Source organism: Chelmon rostratus, chromosome 5 (genome assembly GCF_017976325.1).
Source record: "Chelmon rostratus isolate fCheRos1 chromosome 5, fCheRos1.pri, whole genome shotgun sequence".
NCBI lineage: Eukaryota > Metazoa > Chordata > Actinopteri > Chaetodontiformes > Chaetodontidae > Chelmon > Chelmon rostratus.
Genome location: NC_055662.1, coordinates 26,025,302 through 26,048,772, shown reverse-complemented (window position 1 = coordinate 26,048,772; position 23,471 = coordinate 26,025,302). Strand labels below are relative to the sequence as shown.

General features: G+C 43.3%; 3 protein-coding genes across 3 annotated transcripts; 2 read left to right on the top strand and 1 right to left on the bottom strand.

Annotated features, from left to right (window-relative positions):
* Nucleotides 1-912: 912 nt before the first annotated feature.
* prkg1l (protein kinase cGMP-dependent 1, like) lies at nt 913-7,233 on the bottom strand. The gene is made up of 19 exons (XM_041937392.1): nt 7,044-7,233; nt 6,834-6,957; nt 6,466-6,632; nt 5,769-5,882; nt 4,208-4,313; nt 3,911-3,974; nt 3,602-3,679; nt 3,308-3,402; nt 3,134-3,199; nt 2,935-3,012; nt 2,738-2,834; nt 2,505-2,644; nt 2,329-2,418; nt 1,971-2,112; nt 1,731-1,894; nt 1,528-1,650; nt 1,268-1,330; nt 1,108-1,174; nt 913-1,020 (listed from the first exon to the last, which is right to left on the bottom strand). Exons 1-19 carry the CDS (start codon nt 7,231-7,233, stop codon nt 937-939), a joined length of 2,052 nt encoding a protein of 683 aa, XP_041793326.1. The 3' UTR covers nt 913-936.
* Nucleotides 7,234-10,529: 3,296 nt separating this feature from the next.
* On the top strand, nt 10,530-14,408 carry ubl4a (ubiquitin like 4A). Its single transcript, XM_041937466.1, has 4 exons — nt 10,530-10,714; nt 12,036-12,141; nt 12,270-12,505; nt 13,761-14,408. The coding sequence occupies exons 1-4, from the start codon at nt 10,667-10,669 to the stop codon at nt 13,866-13,868; spliced, it is 498 nt and encodes a 165-aa protein (XP_041793400.1). The 5' UTR covers nt 10,530-10,666; the 3' UTR covers nt 13,869-14,408.
* Nucleotides 14,409-14,680: 272 nt separating this feature from the next.
* Nucleotides 14,681-22,571, top strand: si:dkey-32e23.4 (dynamin-1-like protein). The gene is made up of 17 exons (XM_041936608.1): nt 14,681-14,828; nt 15,410-15,529; nt 15,787-15,928; nt 16,501-16,547; nt 16,647-16,718; nt 16,815-16,901; nt 17,078-17,240; nt 17,778-17,898; nt 18,039-18,377; nt 18,785-18,905; nt 19,033-19,188; nt 19,279-19,368; nt 19,473-19,571; nt 19,767-19,883; nt 19,972-20,081; nt 20,213-20,372; nt 20,502-22,571. Exons 2-17 carry the CDS (start codon nt 15,428-15,430, stop codon nt 20,556-20,558), a joined length of 1,983 nt encoding a protein of 660 aa, XP_041792542.1. The 5' UTR covers nt 14,681-14,828; nt 15,410-15,427; the 3' UTR covers nt 20,559-22,571.
* Nucleotides 22,572-23,471: the final 900 nt, after the last annotated feature.

The following is a 23,471-nucleotide window of genomic DNA, read 5'->3' as shown; positions in this document are numbered from 1 at the left end:
AAAGTTCACCAGGACAGTTTATTTAAAGCGAATAATTACGTTTACGACTACTTGACATGTGATATTTCAACATTATGGCAAAACTAAACATAAGAAGGAAATGTAATATATTTACCACATGTCGGCAATGACGATGCTTTAACACATTGAATTAAGAATTTAATTACTTAAAAAAGCAAAAAAACGAATTATTAATGGGGAAAATATGTCATTTTTCCTCCTGTTTTGGCATTTACTCTTCTCCATTTGTCATTTACTATTAAATTCCACATTTAGCATTAGTTTTAGCTGTCAGTAACGCATCCTGCATCAAGTCACTCCACATTTCTTCAGTGTGGCCACTGGCCATTCTACTCTTCTCAACAGGATGGCGTTTTAGCACTTTACAATTTAATTCACGTACTTTATTTTGAAGTTTGAATCACACCTTTTCCTGTACTCATCTTGCTATGTCTCTGTGACTTGACCCGTTTCTGCAAAACTCTGACGTCACTTCTTAACCATAGTCATGCACTTTGGGGAGAGATCAATTAATGACGGAATTGTACGAGCACCAAAAAAAAAAACAAAAAACAAACAAACATGAATCTCACGATGAGTTTGCAGATTTAAGGGAAGAAGAAAAGACGACTTGATGCAGCCTGTTTGTTTATTGACTTCCATTCAGCAGCAGAGACATCACTGAACTCTTATGATTACAAATCTAAAGAGATTTTACATCAAAAACAGTCTGAGCTCCACACAGCAGGCAGCACGGTTCATTAGTCAAACAACAGCTGCGGTTACTGATACTGTGGAAAATATTTTTCTGTCTGAAAATATAATTAATTCTTGATGGCAGTTAAGACTGAGGGCAGTGAATTATTGATGAGGACGAAACCTGGAAGTGATGAAGTGTTTGACAGGTTTTTGTTTTTCTGTTTCACAGCTGCTTCGTCAGAAGTCGTCCCAGTTTGTGCACAGCTCCACGGAGCCCTCGGTGTATTGATCACACGAGCTGCTGTCCAAAGGATGCTTAACCTGCAAGACAAAGAAAAAGTAGATCTGCTCACTGCAACAAGAGTCATCGCAAAACAACAAGTCACGAGCCACCTGAACGCGTCTTACTTTGGGAATAACCGGAGGGGTCAATGTGCCTTTACAGAGTCCGTCCCAGTCGAAACCTTCAAACCATCTGAATGAAAACAGAGCATCGCATCCTGTAAAACCACGTTTTCTTGCACAGGCCTCAGTATTTTTCTCCAGTGTAATAAATCTGTCGTCTCACTTGTGCTTCTGAATGTCCTTGGCCCCGTTTCTCTGACTGCCCAGTCTCTCAGAGGGATTGCTCCTTGGTGATGGAAAGCAAACAGGAATATACAAATAAATGAAATATGAATTAATAATCAGCTTCTGTCATTCAAGAGGTGGTGGCAGAGCGCAGGTCGCGTCCAATACACCTGCACCATTTCTTAATCTGCCCCTATCTGTCTGTGAGTGCAGTGGCGGGTGGATGAAGGATGTTTTTTATTTCAGAGGAAGCAACACCTGCACAGTTTCTTTATGAGACTGGAGGCACTTTTGCTGATGGTTTTTGGGAAGTCGATCTGATCGATGCCCCGAATGGTCGCAGTGAGAACCTTCATGGGGTCAGGGCCGCTGAACGGCAGCCTGGAGAAAAAAACATGAGCCTGTCACCATCACATCAGCCAACACAAGTGAAGAAACTAGCTTAAAAAGTAAAAACTTACCTATCACTCAGAAGCTCAAACACAAAGACGCCCAGTGACCAGAGGTCTGCAGATACATTGTGGCCTTTGTTTAAGATGATTTCAGGTGCCATGTAGCCCAGCGTGCCGCAGAAAGTCCAGGTTTTCTTCCCCACTTCAAGCCTCTTCAGGCATCTGGAGCCAATCTACAAAAGGCAGATATCAGTACAATTCAACAGACTACTCTAAATGTGGATTCAAGTTTGGAACAGATTGTAGTACCAGTTTGGCGTAACCGCGCTCATCCAGAACCACATTTTCAGGGGTGACGTCTCTGTAGACGACACCTCGGCGGTGAAGAAAGGTCAAGGCCTCGATAACACAAGCTGTGTAGAACCTGGTGCTGCATTCGTCCAAGAATCCTCTGAAACGGGGTGGAGAAGTGCTGATTTAAGCATCACAGTGAGCAAAACACATGTGTGATGTAGACAGATGTAAGACATCAAACCCCGGCCACTGTTAAAATTGCACTGTGATGAAAGCCGGGCTAAAAACACAGTGGAGGGACTATAAATATTGTATCAGTACAATGAGAAAAGGGGCCTTGCATCTTAATTTTCTTTAGTCCAAAAATTCTTACTTATCTTTGAGTAGACTACAGAGATCCCCACCGAGACCAGCTTCTGTCAAAATGTACAGGCACTCTGCATCTCTGAAGGTTTTATGCAGCCTGTGATGGATAAAAATACAGCAGAATGTTGAAAATATGTGTTAATCAAAGCGATCCTGATTAGAATACTGCTGAAGAACAGACACCTGACTATGAATGGACAGCGAGTCTCCGTTAGGATACGCCCTTCTCTCAGGATGTGCTCTCTTTGACCGTTGTTGAGGATCAGCTTCTTTTTAAGGACCCTCATGGCAAAGAGACACCTGATGTTGCTCTTTAATTGCACCTGAGAGAGGTGGAAAGCAATAGATTACATTATAGAAACATGGAATCTCGACCTGTGCCAACGTGTGTGAGCTGCTGTAAGATCACCCCTCACCAGGTCTACGTGACCAAACTCTCCAACTGCTAGAGTGCAATTAATCTGGAAATCACTCAAGGTGGCCGATGAGAGGAGGTCAGGATCTTTGTCTGGGCTGGACAGGACACCAGAGGTGAGCTTATACAGCGCCTTCTTTTCTATAAGGGCAAATAACATGTAAATATTGTAGAGAATAGTGTTGAAATGCTCCTCACTCGCTTTCAGATTCATGGCTTTGCTGCACCTCGTGAGAGCAGTCAAATACAAACCCACCGATGACGTCTTTGAAGGTCCTGAAACACAGAAACACGTGAATATTCTCCAAATCTCTGCATAAGCACATCAATTTCTGATTTAACGCGGTTACATTTTCTATGCAGTGATTTTTATTAACACAAAATACTCCCCACTTACTCCCTGTCTATCACCAAGCACGTAGCTTCACCAGCAGCAATCACATTCGCAGTCCGAACATCCTCTCTAAAGACAGAGAAAATGTCAAATCACAAAATTAGAATACGGAAAAAGACTGACATCAAGCTGCACAACTGACTCTTTTAACCATTTTCATAAAAGCTTCCTCCTCACCCCCACAGGGCTTTTTCTCCAAACCATTGTCTCTCAGACAGCTTGGAGAGGACGACGTGCTCCTCGTGGCCCGGCTTCTTTTCTGTCACCTTCACCTGGAAAATCCAAACGAGAGAGAGGTAATGAAAGAGCGGTAGCCGCGGAGAGCAATGTGGAGAAGAGCCAGAGTCAATTATCACCATCATAGTGCAATTTCTAAAACTGCGCTGACATTTTGTCCTCCACAATCTAAAAACCTTTTTCTCTGAAAGCCTCATTTCATCTGTGCAGCGGGCAGAGAGCATAAAACTTTACCTGGCCTTTGCTAATGATATAAAAGGTGTCTCCTGTGGCCCCTTGTCGAATGATGTAGTCACCTTCGGCGTAGCGTGTCTGCGGAACATAAATGGCAGAGCAAAGAGACGATGAAAAGAGAGAAGGCGCAGACGAGGCCTGGTAACAATGAGGGATTAGCTCTGATTCTAGCTCACTGATGCAACACAAGGAAAGCTGGAAATAGAAAATACAGAGGCACCGCTTGTAAACAATCATGTTTACACACGTTCTGTCTCTAATGATGGGCACACAATACTGTGCTTCAGATTTGAGCTAATTAATGTGTACCTCCTCCATGAGATCAGACATTTTCATGACGGCGTCCTCTGGCAGAGACTGCAGGAAGGGAATGCTGCAGACACACAGGTACAAAGAAAGCACATCACCCACAGTGAAGGGGCTGACTTGATGTTTGCACAGTTTCTGGGTGCCTAAGCATGTTTAGAAACATATCACAAGAATGCTGAGATTTTGTGTTAAATGCACCATTGTGGCGACTGATAAACAAGACGACCCTGGTGATACTGTGTGGAAGGCGTTGGGGCCCGCTCCACGTCTGATCAAGTGCATCGGTCCGGTGTTCACCTGCTAAGCAGCTCCATCGAATGAGAAAGGCTGCTGAGACCACTCTGCATAAGTGTGGCCTGGTAGCTCTTGCGGTCAATAACCCACAGCTTGCTGTCCGTTTGTGCTGCGGATCAAAAGACAGAGGCAGAGGAGAAGATGAAGGCTGCGTCAGTGTCACTGGAGCTCAGGTGGAAACACAATCAAGAGGCGAGTATTGGAACAGCTCCTAAATAAAGGTGCAGTTTGTGATGGGCGTGCAATGCAGGATCAGCTTACAGCCTGAAGAGCAGACAGTAAGCACTCGATTACAAACGCTCATCATGTAGACAGAAAAGACACGTAAGTGCTTATTTTCCTTACAGAGGGGGACTTTTAATATAGAGCTAATCTGATTTCCTTACACTCTTTCTTTATAATAGAGCTTGAAAGTGGCTGTTGGAAATGAAAAATGACCCATCAGGTTGGCTAACCGAGGCTTCCTGCAAATGGAGGATGACAGTCTAATTAGATCCACTATCTGATAATATGGTGCAGCCCTGATATCTCAATTCCGCCATTACAGTTTTCACTTGGAACAAGCAGTGCATGTTTTTAATTTGGTAAAATTAAGTGAAACATTGCTCTCAAAGGAGGATTATCGGACGATATATCATTTGCCCCCCTGAACGTCCGTGACGTGACAATGATGCCTTGCTTTCGCCTGCACCTGAAGGCACCACATGAGCACAAACCTTATTGATGGTCTCAGATGGCATCAGCGAAAAAAAAAGTCATTTCAGGTCAGGACAGAGATAAGAACAGATCCAAGAGCAGGGCTGACAGAAATGGACATGGAACAAAGGGCAGCAGGCTGCCGGCATGAGCCGAGCATCGTTACCAGAGAGCAGACATGTAGTAAATTGGAAAGGCTGCCGGTCGCAAGATAAAGAAAAAAAGAAAGCAGCAAAAAAAGAGGGGGTGGGATGATTAGGGACCAAACAAGGCAAATAAACAGTTTTTTTTTTTCAATTTCCACAGCCTATTTATTTGTGAAAGCAGGTCAGATGCGCAGGGTGATGGCTGAGGAAGTTTTCCCACAAGACCCCGATCAGATGCTGAAATGACAGTGCTATTTCCTAAAGAACATCACCAAGTGTTTACACCAGAAAGGCATACGTGTTAGATTCCAACCATGGAAACTGTGAATTGAATGCGAGATGGTTTCAGAAAATGCCATCCGTAAAAATTCAGCTAATGCATGTTGGATTGCAGGGAGGAGACGAGGCAGGCAGACAGCAGGGCGATGCAGTGAAGAAGAAAATGTTTTAAATTCCTCACATCTCTGAGAAAAACCTTTGAAGTTGTGGTGTTGTTTAAGATCTCAAAAGGTCTTTGATTTTAAATTCAACAGACGTCTTCTGTCTCAGACCACAGCCAGAAATCTGCCTGCTTGTGATAATCTCTTAAACAAGAATTATTTATATTGCCACCAAATCCAAGTTAATTACACTGAAACTCCACCCGTGTTTCAGCGGGACTGATCTCCAGTGATATCTGCGTGCACATTTAAAACCGAGAAGCCGGCACAATGCTGTGATACCTGTGACAGAGTAGGTGTGGGTGCAGTTGTAGAGGAGAGCCAGCTCTCCAACCACGTCTTCTGGCTCGATCGTGAGAAGCTTCAGCCCGTCTTTTGTCACCTCCAGCCTCCCTTCTGTTCACAAACAAACAGCCAGTGAGGAAATACAGCACGCACATAATAAGCACAGCTGTGATGTGAGTGTGTTTTGGTGTCGGGAAATGTAGGTACTCTGTCAAGGACCTTCGGATGCCCGAGACGTACTGTACAAACAACAGATCCACAATCATCCCTGAGCCAAACAAGGCCGCCACCTCTCGCCGGCTGGGATGACAGGAGGAAAAATGGGTAGCAGCCACTCTCCATTAGCTGTCCCATTAGAAAAAGATTCCAGAGGACAATCAAGCACTGATGAGCTGTCTTTTGTATCAAGCTGACATTTCAACAACAAAACACCAGCGTGGGTCACTTGATACTCCCCACAGTGCCTCCTCTTCTCCTGCTCAAACATGCAGTCCTCACATCACTGTGTTTGAGAGCAGCGTCACATCGCTATCCAATGAATTACGAGCCAGCGGTGAGGAAATTGATATACAAAGATATGATAAACCTAATCATTTCATCAGGCTGTTCTTGAGCACCTGTCATCTCAAGGAAACATTAATAAGTATCCTCAAGCATGATTAATGCCAGCGATTGTAAGAAGTAAACGATTTACCTTCCAAAACGTAAGCCTGAGCACCGCTGGTCCCCTCCTGAATGACATAGCAGCCTTGATTGATGGGGGTGGGGTACATACAGGCTGTGACGGCTCTGATTTCTCCTTCGTCAAGGTTCTTCAACAAGTCATTTTTCAGAAACGCTGCCTGAATCAGCCTCTGAGACCTGAGGGCATGAAGGCAGGATGCTGATATAACATTTAAGGCCAAGTTATTAAATGTCTTGAATGCAGTGTCGCATGCTGTGTCTGAAATTGATTGGAAATATTTACTGATTGTGAGTCATGCTGAAAGCACTCAGTGAGCCTTGAACATTTGAGAGACAGATGTTTCAGTTAGAGCAGATAGGAATACTGTGTGCTCTTACTCCTGGCTTTTGTCACAGCTTCTCTGTGAAACCAAGGCCAGAGTCACCGGGTCCAGGGTGAAGGGCTCAGAAATGACTGTTTGCCTAACACTTCTCTGCTTGTCGTCAATTTGAGCTGAGCATGCTAGAGGAGAAACACACACTGCAATAAGTCAGATTATATGTGTAGATACTTTAGCATATTATGTAAAAAAGCAGCGGGTTCAGTACCTGCGCTGGCTGCAGAGGGTCCTGGGAGGGACACAGTGGCTCTGTAGCGATCCAGTTCTTCCTGTAGTCTCCGAATGAGTTCATCCTTTGTGTCCAACTCCAGCTCTAACTCATCTATTAGGGTGTCCCTCTGGCGAAGCTCCTCAATCTTAAGTTGCAGGGCAAACTGGAGGTCCCGGAGGGTACCCATCACCTGCAAACATCAGGTGACGTAACAGGAAAATCTCTACACACAAACATGTGCAGCCATTTTTTCCACCAAATACCCCTCAGTTTAGAGAAGCAGAAGTGACCTTAGATCATTATTGAACCACAGCAGTGCAACTGGGCTCTAAATATTACGTTTTTCTTTGGGCACTCTGTGGTTGGACTGAATAGGTTTAAGCTGCGATTTGTCAGTCCATAATACGTTCAGCTAATATTCTGGGATCCAATTCCAACAGTGCTAATCCTAGACTAACCTTCCATTTCCATTCTGAAGTTCTGAGGATAGCTTTGCTAAAGCAACACGCTCATTAATTCCAGCTCGTTATAGACATATTTGAGCACTTGACACAAAAACAGGAGCCGGTTCCTGTTTGAATTTGCACAGATTTTGATGCTAAGCTCCCAGCTTCTTCTACTAATGATGGCTGATTTCTTATATTCTAATTCAACCGTTGCTCACAAGTATCTTTGTCTCTTTCTGCCCTTTTCAGTCTGGTTGAACCATTGTACAGCATTTTTGCAAACCTGTCATACACAATTACATCTATTTGTAGGGGACTTTCTACAACCTAAATGCATGAAAGACCAGAAATATAGAGTAATCCTCTCAGTCATCTGACTGTGCTGAATCAAGCCTTTGTGGCAGGCGACTCCAAACTTACATAGAGTCGGTCCAGCTACACTACATGTACAATTTCTAATTTATTTAACTCAAAGCTTTGCAGCCGTTCTCCAATTCATCTGTATCTTTTCCTGTCACTACCTATATTAATATCATTGATATTAATAATATAAATGGGTAATCAATAAGGTATAATGACTTCTACTTGGACTAGAGCATGCACGAGTTTGCTGTGTGCCTCTTATGCATATCTCCATAAGTGCTTGACACAGATAGATAGATAGATAGATAGATAGATAGATAGATAGATAGATAGATAGATGTTTGATGACATTCCTTGAGAGGCTGAATCTGAAAAAAACATGGTCGGTTAAAATCCAGTGACACAGCTTCCCATGCAATAGAAACGAGGACCAAATATCTTTCTTTGCTCTATGCGGTTGCAGTACTTCTTGCAGTTCTTGGTTTCCAGTGGTAGCATACATGTACAAATGCACTATAGATACAACATGCTTATGCAGCCCGTGTATTTGTCTATTTTATCTTTCACCCTAATGGTAAAACTGATTAAAAATGCATTAATTCAAGGAAACTTGGCAAAGATATGATAGAAAAAGAACAAGAAAGTAGTGGTGTCACAGTAATGCCGAAGAGATAGACCACTACAGATTAAGAAAAGGTTGTTATGCACTCTTTATTAAGTCACACACACTTTGTGTCCCTGCAAGAATGAAATATAGATTTTTTTCATATTGGGTCACAAGCCTGCCTGGAGCCACATGCACCGTAAATAGCCTCTGTAATAAATTAATGAGTTGGTAAAATGTGACAGCGGCATTTTATGTTTCTAATAGACTGTTTGTAAACACAGATGCATGCTCTGTCCTGCAAAATATAACCTTGTGCTGTATTTAACATCACACACCCACAAAGATCACTTACCACATGCAGCCGGCTGGCGCCGCGAAAGTCGTCCTCACTTGTCCTGAATAGGTTTGTCCGTGTTTGGCAGCAGACGGTCCATTCGACAGGTGCAGATCTCCTCTATAACCGCCCAAGTGAAAGATGCTCCTCTCCTGCTCGGGGCTGGCCAGGGCTGGGCACAGACAGCAGGCAATCACATGACCAAGACAGCGGAGACCATCCGGGAGGCTGTAATGAGAAATGCATGGACTGGATCCCAATTGGGTCAGAGGGTCTTTGGGGTATTTCAGAGCCCTGGGGATAGGTGGGTCTCCGGCGAACTGAGCAGTGAACATCAATCATTTTATTCCCCAGATATTGGCACATGTGAAAGAGACTAAAGGCTGGCTGTGAGCACTGATCAGAGGTTTTACTCTCCTTCCATTGTGTCTGTACCAGGGCCGTATGCAGGGTTTTAGAAATACTGAGACACTGAACAAATGTTGATTTCCCTGATCTAAATATGTGCTTTTTCTCAGTCTCGCCTCTCCCTTTGTGTCTCCGTGCTTTCCATAACCTGCCCCCTCTCTCTCACTTCCTCTTGTGCCTCTGCCTTCAACATAGCATTTTTTCTGCTCATTCCTCTCTCCATCCTCTACTCCTGCTTCTCTCTCCCCCTCTGTATTCACTGCCTGTCCCTTTCTCTGTGATTCATCACTCGACTCTCTTGCCAAAGTGTATTAAAAATAATTTAGTAAAATCATATACACCTTCTATGTGCTTTAGATTGCATCATTTTGGATTTGAGATAGAAATGTGTCTTAATACAGAAGCAAAGCAAAATGTGTATTATGCAATAATATATTATGCTAGGCATTTGTGTTGTTGTTAAATTAAGCCATTAGGTTCACTGTAATTACCAAGCAACGTATCTCTGAGGTAATTATATTGATTGAATTGGATCAGGTCAGTTTTTGTTTGTTGTGTGTTGAACAGCGCAGGGACACAATGCCAATCCTATCCTGGGCCCATCCTGGGCCATACCTGCTCTTCCTCTCTCATCTTCATCACCTTCTCTGTTTCTCTTTCTCTCAGCCTCCTCCTCTTGTCCTGTATCTCTTCCCATCCCGAAGCTGAGCTTTGATTGGTGGAATCTTTTCATTTTTGTCTGTCTCAGTGAACAAAGTAAACACAGGGTCAGTCGATATTGATGTGTAAATGTTACCGGCCTCCGCTGGGACAGTCTTGCATTGAAAATAAAAATATGTTGGGATGACTCCTTTCAACATGAACTTCAACCCTTTACACAAACTTAGTTGAAAGAAAAGCAACTCTGTGGGCCAGCAATTTTATTAGGGTGGCCATGGACCCAAGCAAAGACATAAACAGACAGCTTCCGTCCATTTTATTTAGGCCACTAATTTAGAGGCACTAATTGCTTGACTGAAACAACAACTCACACTGTAGGTTTAGTAATCTATTTAATTAGTAATTCCTAGATAGTAATTACTGTATATGTTTTCAAAGGTTGCTCTTTAAATGCCAGGATAGGATACCCAGAGTCTTCGTTATCCTTCATCTTCACTTTTAACATTTAATTAAGGTCTGATTATCTTGAGAGGAGTCGAAATCCTTTTCTTTCTTCTGTTGGATGAATTATCCTCCACAGTCGCCATCAGCAGCTATGTGGCACTCCAGCCAGCAAGTGGCAGTAGCGGCACCTGAGAGCTGCAGCCGCCGCAGCCGAGGGAGAAGAAGATGGGCCGTTGACAAGAGAAGAAGCCCTGTGGCTATCTTGAGCTAGCAAAGTAACGTTACTTGGGCATATTTGGTTACTTAATATTTGAAGGTGTTGTTGTGTGGCTGTGTTTTTCTCTCGCCATCTTCGAAAATGATCCTTACAGTGAAACCGCTTCAAGGAAAAGAATGTAGTGTACAGGTAAGTTAAGCACCGCCGAGCTAGCTAACTGCTAATTGCTATCCCTATGACGCTAGCTTAATTCGCAATAATAGATAGCCTTTGTAGAAAAACTAGCTAGCCGGTTAGCCGACAGCGGTAGTCCTGTCACATGCTTAGCTGGCGTTTGCTATGAATGAAGCAACCACCCATGATGCCTTAGTCTAAAATGGGTTGGGTAGGCTGAGAAAAAATCCGCACAGTGTAGCCTAAACGGAACTGTCGTACAGCCGCACATCGGTCTGTGGTCAGTCGACGTTAACGTTACTCTAGCTAGCTTGCCAAATCTTTGAGAGAGACACAGTAACGGTAACTGTAACGCTAACAGGCTCGCTCCTGTTACTACTCTACGTTGCCACTGTCGAGCATGGGGAGTGGGAGCTCCATAAGTCCTTATTTGATGGTTTGTGTAGGAAAGGGACGTCACTAGGCAAGAAAGACAGGAAATAGAAAGCAGTATCTAGTGAAAATGGGGTTTGTTAGGTCAACACAGCAGTATAACTTACGTAGTAACTTAAAGGTCCCACTCTCATCGACATGTGACGTTATTTGTCACTGCGAGTTAGTCCAAGCCCCAGTTTGTGCCTCTCATGTTTCAAAATGATAACATTACTGTATGGGGCACAAATTGGAGCTGTACTAGACCGCATGTGTTGAAACACCGACAGCCCACTGAATAAAGGAGAATATGAAACTCATCAGCATTTTATGTCAGTGCAAGAACCGTTATATTATTTTTAATATGATCAGAATGCTCCTGTAGTAGTCTGAGGTTTTGTGTGTAGTTAATTTAAAAAAGGAACATTGATGCCTTCAGGCAATCTGAAGCATTTTATGATGTGTGCATCAAATGGGGAAATATCTCACGTACTGGACCCAATTGTGTATCCAGCAGAAGAGAAGTGACTCTAAATCCTATTATTTCCAACTATGTCAGTGATAAAGACCATGCAGTGTTTCTCCTAGCTCTGCTCTGTAAGTTAAAAATGACCTGCTCACACTCTAACATCTGTTATCAGCTATGCCTGCAGTGCTTAGGAGAAATGCTACCACTCTAGGGCAGTGGCTGTTTTTCTGAAAGAGTGCTTAAGATGCCATTTGCCAAGACAGAGGTGCACTTGTCACTTGTGCATAAGATTTCCCCATTAACAGTTGATTTTATGTAAAGCTGATGCAAAGTAAGGTTTTAAGATTAGCTACGCTATCCCGCAGTTTGAATAATCTTCATTTAAATAGAAAGAGAGAGAGTTAGTCAAATTTTACCAAACAGTGTGACTATGTCATCATGTTGTTGATCTTACAGGTGACAGAAGATGAGAAGGTCTCCACAGTGAAGGAACTTGTGTCTGAACGTCTCAACATACCAGCAAACCAGCAGCGGTTGCTCTATAAAGGGAAAGCGCTTGCAGGTAGATTTTCCAACAGTCAAGTGTTTCATAACCTTTGTGCAAACTATAATTGCTTGATCCACCAATCTATTTTGCACATGAATCAAACGTTTACATTTTTGATGATTGCACTATATTACTTTCCTCAGATGAGCACAGGCTGAGTGATTACTCCATTGGGCCTGAGGCTAAATTGAATCTGGTTATCCGTCCAGTCGGGGAGAGGACTGGAGCGTCAGGGATGGTGGCCAGCAGCAGCAGCAGCAGCAGCAGTAGTAGCAGCAGCAGCAGCACACAGGGAAGAGTGTGGCAGACTGTGTCTACTATCCTTGCTAGACATTTTAGTCCAGCAGATGCAGCAAAAGTCCATGAACAGCTTATTAAGGTATTTCACAGCATCATGGTTGCTGCCATGCATTGTAATCTAAAATCAAGTAATCACATTTTTGCTAATCCATTTGACGTGTGGATATTTACAGTTTCTAAATTGTTAAATGAAATATCTTGGAGTTTTGCTACCAGTGAAGGCTCAACATATTAAGAAAGACAGCATTTTTTCAAATGACATCTGATCTTCTGTTCTGTTTGTATTAATTTAAATTTAGAGTCTGGGCTCTCTAAAGTCTGAACACATCTTAAAAGGCTAAGTCACATCCAAATATGGCCAAGAAATGCAGCCTTCTTTTGCCCAAATATGGAAGACACAACCAGTCTCTGCTATGAAAGTCAAATTTTATTTATATAGCCTAAAATCACAAATCACGGTTTGCCCCATGGGGCTTTACAAACAGCATACAGCACCCTCTGTCCTTACACCCTTGAATCAGGTAAGGAATAAGCCAGAGCCACATAACCTCAACCATCGAGACCTGGAAGAAGGACAGGGCACACAACACAGAAGTACAGCATTCACACAGAGAGGAGCAACAGACAGAGGGAGAGACATGATAACATGCAAATTAGAGAGAGAGGAGGGAAGACAAGAGGCTGAATCTCCAGGGGGACGATGATCCCGATCCAAACATCTGGATGAGGCACCAACAGCCAGGAGAGAGAGAGGCTCCGGGACAGCAGATGGTCCAGCAGAGAGGAGCCTGAGTGAAAAGAGACAAGGAGGAGAAAACTAGAGAGAGAGAATCTACAGTGTAGAGTCAACTCATAAAATTGGGAGGTGATTGTATCATTTTTACCAGGTATTTTAATTCAGGTGCTCAACTAAATTTGTCCTGATTTGACACTAGTTCAGTTTGGTCGTTTCATGGCAACTTTTGATAAACAAGGAAATCTTTAATCTTTAACAGGTTTGTTAAAACCCCACCTCGCTAATGCATCATTAGATTTGCTCTATTATAGACTAGACTGTCTCATCTGAAAAGGAGATGTGGACTGGAGGATCTGGCTCCTAAATTAGTACATAGCCTATTGCAGACTTGGTTGGCTGGTTAACGTCATTTTAGGGTTAGGGTTAGGTGACTAAGACGAAACAAGCTACTTGTTTAGAAAAGAGAAGACATTCAAGAGTCATCCATCCTATCCTGTGCTTCATTAAAGACCCCCCCACACACACGTGGTTCAAATAAATTCAGCATAATATTTTAACTTTGTGTCTCTAAGTATTTTCTGTTCTGTTTTTCTTTAAGGACTATGAACGTTCACTTCGACAACTTAGTCTTGATGACATAGAGCGCTTGGCTGGAAGGCTTCTTCACCCTGATGGTGAGGCCATGGACACCTCATACATGGACTAAGATTGCCTAACAGGAAGTTGCTTATTGTGATTGTCTTTTGAGAGAGGTGCTTGGAGGTGCATACAGTGTTTAGAATGTGAGCCATGCAAAATACAGTATGAGTTTTCTTGCAGAGGGCCCCAGCTGTGTGCCTAATCAGTGGCTGAGTGAACACAGATAGCACTGACTCTTGATTATCGCAGCAATAGGGCTTTCTTATCCATGACCAAAGGACTTGGATAAGAAAACTTCGCCTCTTTTGAATTGGTCCTCGTCATTGATGTTGCAGTCATGACACAAGACCTGATCACATAATATTTGAATACAAAGGAATCCATTTATGCTGGTGGTTTCACATGATCTCTGGCTGCTACAACTCCCAGCAGGACACTACCTTCTATTTGTTAGTAATGTCTTTGTGGGATGATCGCTGGGTGTTAACCATCTGTGAGAAGGTAATACATGTTTTATTCCGTAACTAACTGATGTTCATTGTATGATTTGTAAATATCATGTTTATATATACAGACATTAAAACAGTAAAAAGAAGAAAAAGACTAGTGTTAATGTTTCTTGTGTTGTGTGCTGATATTTTATGTGAAATTCTAAAGCCTAAAACTACGCAATGAAGGTTGACTGGACTAATGTTAAATAATATTAAGCAAAATAAAATGTGGAAGTGGTTCAATATGAAAATGAAATGGGAAGAAGACTTTACAGGCTGGGAGCAAACAGTGCCCCTATTTCGTGTCGACCAATCAGATTACGGTAACGGCCATGACTCATGTTGTATGACCAATCAGATTCATGACGAGTAATACGGGTACCGCCTGTGTAGTAACTGACGGCTATTTTCTTTAGCTGCTAATTTTGAAAGACAGTTTAGACAAAATGCAGCATTTTTGACACTCACCTTTCCCCCCTACGAACTGTGAAGGATAAACAAATTGGATAAGGAGGGATAATATTTGTTGAACATCGGTAAGATCACAATAGAACATAGGTTGTTCCGGCGGCTAAGCTAGCTTTAGCACAAAGCTAGCACATCTCTCTCACTTCCTGCATTTACTAATTAGCTTTAGCTAGCTGACATTAGCTGATAATACCGAGCCTTTCGGCTTGTGCTGCTACATCATTTGTTGCCATGTAACTTAGATATTAGGTCAGCGACGTGATTGATAACTAATAGCCGGTTTCCAACTTGAAATCCTACTTGAGTGTGTGATCCGGGAGGATTCGGCACAGTGTTGCGCTGATGCTCGGGGGTAACACCCCTCTCCTCAGCACCACCTTTCCCTGTGGCAAAGCAACGTTACTGTCTTCACGGGAAATTCATTCATTTTTTTTTATATTTGCCAGCCGCACTCGCAATAATTAAACACGGTGTTTTTGTCTTCCTTGCTCAGAGTAAATTGCAGTCATCTTCAGTCTCATTGAGCTTTTGGAAATAGCAGTTTCTTAGCGTTAGTTATTCAAGTATCAGTATGTTTTAACAGCATCTGACTTGCTTTGCTGTACTTGCTTTCTGTCCATTCATGTTTTTTTCTGTTTTGCCAATTTAGTAGGTGTGTCCTGGAAGGATGGAGACTCTAATCCCCACCATTAACCGGCTGCAGGAGGTCTTTCTCACAGTGGGTGCAGAGATCATACAGCTGCCTCAGATTGTCGTTGTTGGATCTCAGGTCAGCCAGGAACACATACACATACACATTAAAAGCTTAATTATTAGCTTAACCATTATCTGTAACCATTCCCCGATCTACACTGCTGTTACTAAAATTGTTTGGTTTCTGATTTGAGTTTTTAATTTGAACAGAAATTGTATTTTAATATTTTTTAATGCATTTTTTGATGTGTCTGCAATGCACACTGATAGGATCTGAATATATCCGAGCAGCTTGAAACATTGCTGAATTGGTTTCCTAATGTGCCGTAACAGAGCAGTGGAAAGAGCTCTGTGTTGGAGAGCCTGGTTGGACGGGATTTCTTGCCTCGTGGCTCAGGAATAGTCACAAGAAGACCTCTCGTGTTGCAGCTTATTAATGTTGCCCCTCTGCAGGACAGACTGAAGATCGAGAGTGGTACCTACACATTTATTTCTATTTTTCACAGGAGGGAAGTTGTTTTGATTATACCTGAAAAATGCACACACATCAAGTTTTGTCACAAGTAAGGATAAACTGAATATCAGCATATTAAAAGTAGGACAGCAGGTTTGTTGTTTCTGTCTAGGCATGGGGTCTGCCTGATGTAGTTTTTGTGATTAGCACTTAGGCATGGCACTTTCTTTCACTGTCTGAACTGCAAGCTACTTCTTGTAGAGCCGTGGTCTTTCTGTGCTAACATGTAGTCTTTCTTCCTCTTCTTATTCACCACTTTTTCAGGTAATGGGGTAAAACAAAATGCCCAAAACAGCTACCCAGGTCTCTGTATATTTGCTCTGCTTGCACTTGCCTTCGTTTAGCCTCGTCATTTCTCTTGTGAGCTCTCTCATACATTTTTTTTCCCTTTCTGATCTTCATCTACCTGTCAAGCATGATTTAAGTCCATTTGTAATTTTATTTCAGTTTTCATCATTTCTCCCCAAACTTTAAATTTAACTGGAGATATCTCTGTGAAATGACTTGCACTCACTCTTCTATGGTTTGCTCAGGTGTCAAAGCTGAAGAGTGGGGTACATTCCTGCACTGCAAGAACCAGGTACATTTGTCTGAAAGATTCAAATAATGTGGATGTTGCCTTTGTCCTGTATCCTGTGCTAAGTTTAGCTGATGCATCATCCTCTCACCTTTTCGACAGATCTTCACAGATTTTCAGGAAATTCGTCGGGAAATTGAAGCAGAGACTGAACGCAGTTCTGGGGATAACAAGGTGAAAAGAAAGCATTAATGTTTACTCAGAGATGCCTTTAATGTTACTCTTTACACTGCATTCATGACATTTCTTTCCTTTTTTCATATCCTTCAGGGAATCGGTGCAGAGCCCATATATTTGAAGATTTTCTCCCCCAAAGTCCTTAATCTCACCCTGGTTGATTTACCTGGAATTACTAAGGTAAACTCAGCCACTTGACAGGGATGTTGATTTTGTTTCATGTGTACAAACATAATGGCACTAGATTATGATTAATGCTGATTGCTCTTCATATCTGCAATCATCACAGATTCACAGCAGCACCCCATCTGTGCTGTGCTTACACTAACGCTGGCTGCTCATTGTTGTTGCCTCAGGTTCCTGTTGGGGACCAGCCAGAGGACATTGAGGCTCAAGTACAAGAGATGATCTTGTCCTTCATCTCCAATCCAAACTCCCTCATCCTCGCAGTGTCCCCTGCCAACTCTGACTTGGCCACCTCTGATGCACTGAAATTGGCTCGTGAGGTTGATCCAGATGGTAGGACATTTTGTACACAGGCGCCTCTTCTCCTCAGATTTAATTTTCATTTTCTCTCCTCTCCATCAGTGCTTATTACATAACATGCTTCAAGTAGAAATGCATTTTAAATTATTAAATGTGCATGAGGAATTGAAGTCATTTTAGGCTATTGGACCTGCCAGTCTGTACTGCTAACAGCATCCTGACAGTTAACAGTTGCATAGAAAATAGTTGTTGCTCTCATGATGCACTCTACAGACTAGATTGATAGATGATGATAGTCTGCCTGTAGTAATTGTCTGGGAGGTTGGCAGTGTGGCCCTAAAATACCTAATGTACACTTTGATAGTGTGCCAGTTGGAATGTCTGTATCTTGGCTCAAATGTCTCCCTGCTGGCCTCAATCTTGTCCCACCAGAGACCTGTTTCCTTATTTTCTTCCATAATGTCGAACTGTGTGCTTCCTTCTTGTCTTTCTCAATATGTGTGATGAAAAACAAAATTGAACTATCCTTAAAAATGTATTCAAAGGTCTCTGTGTTTGTGTGCATGTCAGGTCGTCGAACTCTTCTGGTGGTCAGCAAGCTGGACCTGATGGATGCCGGGACTGATGCTCTGGAGGTCCTTCTGGGTCGAGTCATTCCAGTCAGACTTGGGATTATTGGAGTGGTGAACAGGTTTGCAGTAAAAAATTGTTGATTACATTTTTTGCTATGTAATGTTTTTTTAGCTTCACAGTACAGCAGGATGGCAATTTGTTCGTATCCCAATCACCTGACTACATTCCCTGTGTCTCCCTAATTGGTGATCCACCTAGGAGCCAGCATGACATCAATACCCAAAAGAGCCTGGAGGACTCAATGAGGGATGAGCAGGCTTTCCTCCAGCGCCACTACCCGTCGCTCGCCTCACGTGCCGGCTCACGCTATCTGGCTAAAACTCTCAGCAGGCTGCTCATGCACCACATCCGGGACTGCCTGCCAGACCTCAAAACCCGAGTGACCGTGCTGAGTTCCCAGTACCAGACACGGCTCAACAGCTATGGCCAGCCAGTAGAAGACCACAGTGCCACCCTGCTGCAGATTGTCACCAAGTTTGCCAGCGATTACTGCAACACCATCGAGGGAACAGCCAGATACATCCAGACCTCAGAGCTGTGAGTCTGACCTCTCTACAGCAGCAGGATCGTTATTGAATAGCAAATGCTTTGATGATGAAAGCAGCCATTTCTCATGTTTTAGTCTGTGTCAATTTCTTCTCATCTCATTTAGTACTTTTGTTGCACAACTCAGCATTTTATTTACATTTGTTCCCATTTTATGCCATGAGGGTAATGTCTTCGGGGGCATGTTAATTTTAAATTGAAGTGGTATCAGCATCTTCTGTTGGCACCTTCATCTCTACGGCTCTCTTACCACAAGGCAATTAATTCATGTAAATATGTAGCGAGCAACTATTGACCTTTTTTGGTTGACTGCATTCAATTTTGGCGCGATTAACTTTGCTGACACACAGCAATGAGAAACCGCGTAGGTGTCACAGCTCAACCCGTCTCTTCTACAGATGCGGGGGCGCTCGGATCTGTTACATATTCCATGAGACCTTCGGCCGCACTTTGCAGTCCATCGACCCCCTGGGAGGACTGACCGAGCTTGATATCCTCACTGCCATCCGCAATGCTACGGTGAGCCTCTCCTGATTCTATTTGTGTAATTTGTTTAATCCAAATTCAAGTCAAGTTCTCTCATTTGGCAGAATAGCAGGTAAATAATAGAATTTGTGTTTTTATGTGTTTGTGATGTGCCCTGCAGGGTCCGCGGCCGGCGCTTTTTGTGCCCGAGGTCTCCTTTGAGTTGTTGGTGAAGCGGCAAATTAAGAGGCTGGAGGAGCCCAGTCTGCGCTGTGTAGAGCTTGTTCATGAAGAGCTGCAGAGGATCATCCAGCACTGCTCCTCCTTTAGCACACAGGTTAGCCAACAGATGTTGATTAGCATTGATTAGCATTAGCATTAATTATAAAAACACAATGTTAATGAAATATGTCTTTGTGTTTGCAAGGAGCTTCTGCGATTCCCCAAACTGCACGATTCCATCGTGGAAGTGGTGACTGGATTACTGAGAAAGCGCTTGCCGATTACTAATGAAATGGTAATCCACAGCTTAGCTAAGATGATCTTTCATGCTAATTATAATGACTAACAGCAAAGTCCTGTTAACTTCCTGAGGTATTTTCGTCTGCCTTTTTCTTTTAGGTACACAATTTAGTAGCAATAGAGCTCGCCTACATCAACACCAAACATCCAGACTTTACAGATGCTGCGCAGGTCTCAGCATCTGTCAACAGTCAGCAGGTAGTTATTTGTCCCTTACAGCAGATACTAACATTTATCATTTATTCTGCTGGGTAAACAGCAGAAGATGTCTTCTACAGCCTTAACCATTATGTTTCACATCCAAACAGTACAGCCCCATTCAAAGTTTAGTGGAATTCCAGCTCAGCCAAAATTGCTTTGACCCTCTGACTTCCTCGGATTTCTTGCTGTCAGGCAGAGGCCCTTGATGGAGGGAAGCGCTGGAAGAACGAGAAGGTTGCAGAAGAGAAATCCCCGGCTGCAAACTTTGGCAGCCCCAGCAAAGGCCAGGCCATTAACCTCCTCGACACAGTGAGTGGTGGGATTAGCAGGAGGACAAACCACTTAGTGGTGAATACATTGCAGACCGTCAACATTTTACTTTGCCCCTCTTTGCCAGGCGGTGCCCATTTCCCGCAAGCTGAGTTCGAGGGAGCAGAGGGACTGTGAGGTCATTCAGCGCCTCATCAAGTGCTACTTCCTCATTGTCAGAAAAAGCATCCAGGACAGGTTCGGCTGGAACAAGTCCAGAGCACCTGGGGGGCCCGCACTCTCCCCTGTTTCCCCTTCTTTTTCTATTGCTGAGCTCAGTTGTTATTAATGCTGATTTTCTAACTTTGTCTCGGGGCTGTGTGTTGCAGTGTGCCCAAGACAGTGATGCACTTCCTGGTGAACTTTGTGAAAGAGCATCTGCAGAGTGAGCTGGTGGGTCAGCTTTACAAACAGCCTCTGCTGCAGGAGCTGCTCATTGAGTCGCAGGACACGGCACAGCAGCGGACAGAAGTTGCTCAGATGCTTGAGGTAAATTGGCTGGTGCTTTTGTTCTCTGAATAGGTTCTGAGCATGAAGAAAAGCAAGTCCTTTCTTTTTCTTTCATCTACTACTTTAAGGCCTCTGATTTAACAGCCCTCTTTTTTCCCCCCTACTCAGGCACTCAAAAAAGCTAATAACATCATCTCTGAGATCCGGGAGACTCATCTGTGGTAGCCAGAGGAAACGAACAATTCCCTTGTCATAGGACAGCTTTGAGAGTGTGAGAGTGTGAGTTTACAGCACAGAGACAGACTGTGTGTGTTTGTGTATGTGTGGCAGCACCACTGTTTTCTCATGGACCAATGACCATAGCACATTTAGATCTACTCTTTCCCGTCAGATGTCACCCTGACCAATGCACCAGGGCTGTTGCTTTTCACTGTGAACGTTGTGTAGTGACGGAAATTAGTTAAAACACTCAGGCCGAAAGTGTTATTGCAAAGTGGCAATAAGCAAGACAGAGCCGTGAACAAAATCTTTTTGTGACAAAATGTTTGTTGGGTCATTAAATTGTTGCTGTAAATGTAAAATGTAAGTTATATGTGAGGTATTTAAGTTGTTCTCCAGGGCGTTTTTTTTTTTATCAAAATGTGTTCACACTGTACAATTTACAAATACTGGGCTTCCTCTGAGCCCCTTTAGCAGGTGCTAAAATTATGTGAGATTAGATGTGTTCCAACTGTAATCCCCTTTGTTGGGGCACTCACTAGACATTGAAATGAAGTCAAAATCCAGCTCAATCAATTCCGACTGCAGTGCAACACTAAAGACAGACCACAGTCATTTGCAGAAATTACAGGATGAATGCACATTGTTTTTCCAGCTCAGTCGTGCAAATCAATATCAGGTTTATTTTGCAGTCGCACATTCAAATATCAGCACATTTTAAGGTTTCCACATAGAGTTGGACAGCTATAGTATGTAGTGTCTGTATACTATAGTATTGAGAAAACAGAAATAAATTAAACCTATAGGAATAGGCAGGAGAATCTGTAATAAGGTTGGGGTACTGCATCATTTGTTAGACTTTAGATCCAGATGGTATGAGTGTAATGTTCTGTATCTTCTCTTCATTTCCTGGAACCAATTGTTCACTCTTTTCCACTGTTAATGGTACAGAGAGATAAGATAGATAGATCCCCGTCATTGTCCTTGTCCATTAGTGAGGATACTGCCCCAAGTTTAAGACACTTTGTGTGCAGATACTTCCTTCATGCAGGCTGTTCCCAACTGTGAACATAGGTACATCTGAAGTTAGCCAGGGATATTTGCTGCTGTGCCAATAATCATTTAATTGTGTAATATTGCATGCTGTGAAAAATTATTCATCTTTTTTCACCTGACTTCTTCTTGCTCAGGCAGATTCCTCAGAAATTTCCCCATAGCCAAAACAAATAGCATATCCTAAAAATTAGGCTTTTTAAGGGAGATCTGCCTTTAACGGGACCATCACACATTAACTCTTCTGACTTTAGGGAGCAAACACAACCTCCTGCCAGTCTGTGTCCGAAAACCCAGTCTGCGTTTGCATGTGTGTGCTCAGTATGCATGTGTGTATGTATGAATGGCTGATTTATGTATATTTTGTATTATTTAAATGTATATTATTATTAATATGTGTCAACTGCCTCTGAGTTCTTGCCTGCCAATATTTGTGATACATGTTTACTGAATGAAGTCTGCTGAGATCGGAGGGACTCATTAAACCCGAGCAAAGGACACTGTGTGGGTGTTATTGACGACATGCAGTTATGACCATTGATCAGTTTTCATAAATGTGGTCGTCTGCCACAGTGCCGCAGCGATTGATGTGATTAGACTCACACTGCTTCACTTTATTGATCTGAAGTGACTGAAAAAGTGTGTTTGGTCAGATGGGTCTGTCACAGCCGCATCAACAGGATGGAGACAAAGTGTCCTGAAGGGTGGCTACACACACACACACACACACACACACACACACTCACAAGTGAGCAGCAGACTCCAAACCTGTTTTCCTCTGGTTTGACTCCACACTGCACCAGCTGCTGTGCAAAGAGCCACAGAGGGTGAAACTTCTCTTCAGAGTTATCCGCTCCCATTTGGATGATGGATTATTACCTTTTCTTGTGAAGGCAATCCAAGTTAAACCTGCGCTGAGGTGGAGAAGCGAGCTGATGGATGGGCTGGATGTGGCAGAAAGAGAGGAGAGCTGGTCATTAATGTTAGATGAGAGTGAGCGAGGCCAGGAGGAAGCATTTTATGGCACGACAAGGCGATTAGATGAGTCAAATCAGTGCTGGATTTACAAACACCAGTGTTGGTGGTGCACACAGCAATCAGGTGGCATCTCCAGCAGAGAGCCAGATTGCAGAGCTTCATGTCATCCGGTGTGAGAGCACCGTGGTCGATAAGGAAACTGAACCACAAGATAATAAACTCCTACTTCAGGTGATTATTTTAAATTGCCTGTACTTTGTCTCCTACTGTAGCCAGTTATTCTGATCACCCCCTCCTAACACACCCCCACCTCCCCACCAACTGAGACTAGAATAGACCATACCAACTCTGACAGAAATGGAGGGGGCTCTGCTGGAATATCCCGAGCGCTGCATCAATTTTTGCGCACACAAAACGGGCTGAGTTGAAGTGAAGCCAGCCCGAAGCGCACGCTGATTCGTTTCCAAAATCCCTCCAGGCTGTGCTGCCGCCCAGCAGCGCTGCACAGAGGTCTCTGCGCCGCATCCCCCCCTCGCCTCTCCTCCGCTGGTGAGCCGGTCAGCAGAGCAGGCTGAACAAAGCCATGGGAGAGAGAGGAGCTTCTGGGAAGAAATGTCTCTCACTGACTCTGTCGCCTGGACAACCGGGTAAGAGAGGAGGGGAGGGCGCAGGAGAGAGAGAAAGGACCGGGGAGCATAGAAGGAGAAGAAAACAACACATTATTAACTGCTGACATTAGAGGATTCCTTCAGAGTGCGTGGGGAGGGGGGGTGGATTTTTGTCTGTCATTCTCCTGTGAGGGTTCCTTTAGTGTCTCTCTCTCTCTTGTTGAGTTATTAACTATGACAATAAAGCAGTAAATCATATTTTCTCCCTCCACACCAGAGC

Excerpts from the sequence above, each read along its gene's own strand:
- prkg1l (XM_041937392.1), bottom strand. The coding sequence starts at position 7,233 with ATGGGTACCCTCCGGGACCTCCAGTTTGCCCTGCAACTTAAGATTGAG. Across the intron at positions 3,200-3,307 it reads GGAGAAAAAGCCCTGTGGGG|AGAGGATGTTCGGACTGCGA; the intron begins GTGAGGAGGAAG and ends CTCTGTCTTTAG. Across the intron at positions 2,113-2,328 it reads TGTAGTCTACTCAAAGATAA|AGGATTCTTGGACGAATGCA; the intron begins GTAAGAATTTTT and ends ACCCCGTTTCAG.
- ubl4a (XM_041937466.1), top strand. The coding sequence starts at position 10,667 with ATGATCCTTACAGTGAAACCGCTTCAAGGAAAAGAATGTAGTGTACAG. Across the intron at positions 10,715-12,035 it reads GAAAAGAATGTAGTGTACAG|GTGACAGAAGATGAGAAGGT; the intron begins GTAAGTTAAGCA and ends TTGATCTTACAG. Across the intron at positions 12,506-13,760 it reads TCCATGAACAGCTTATTAAG|GACTATGAACGTTCACTTCG; the intron begins GTATTTCACAGC and ends TTTTTCTTTAAG.
- si:dkey-32e23.4 (XM_041936608.1), top strand. The coding sequence starts at position 15,428 with ATGGAGACTCTAATCCCCACCATTAACCGGCTGCAGGAGGTCTTTCTC. Across the intron at positions 15,530-15,786 it reads TTGTCGTTGTTGGATCTCAG|AGCAGTGGAAAGAGCTCTGT; the intron begins GTCAGCCAGGAA and ends GTGCCGTAACAG. Across the intron at positions 19,572-19,766 it reads CATCTGTCAACAGTCAGCAG|GCAGAGGCCCTTGATGGAGG; the intron begins GTAGTTATTTGT and ends TCTTGCTGTCAG.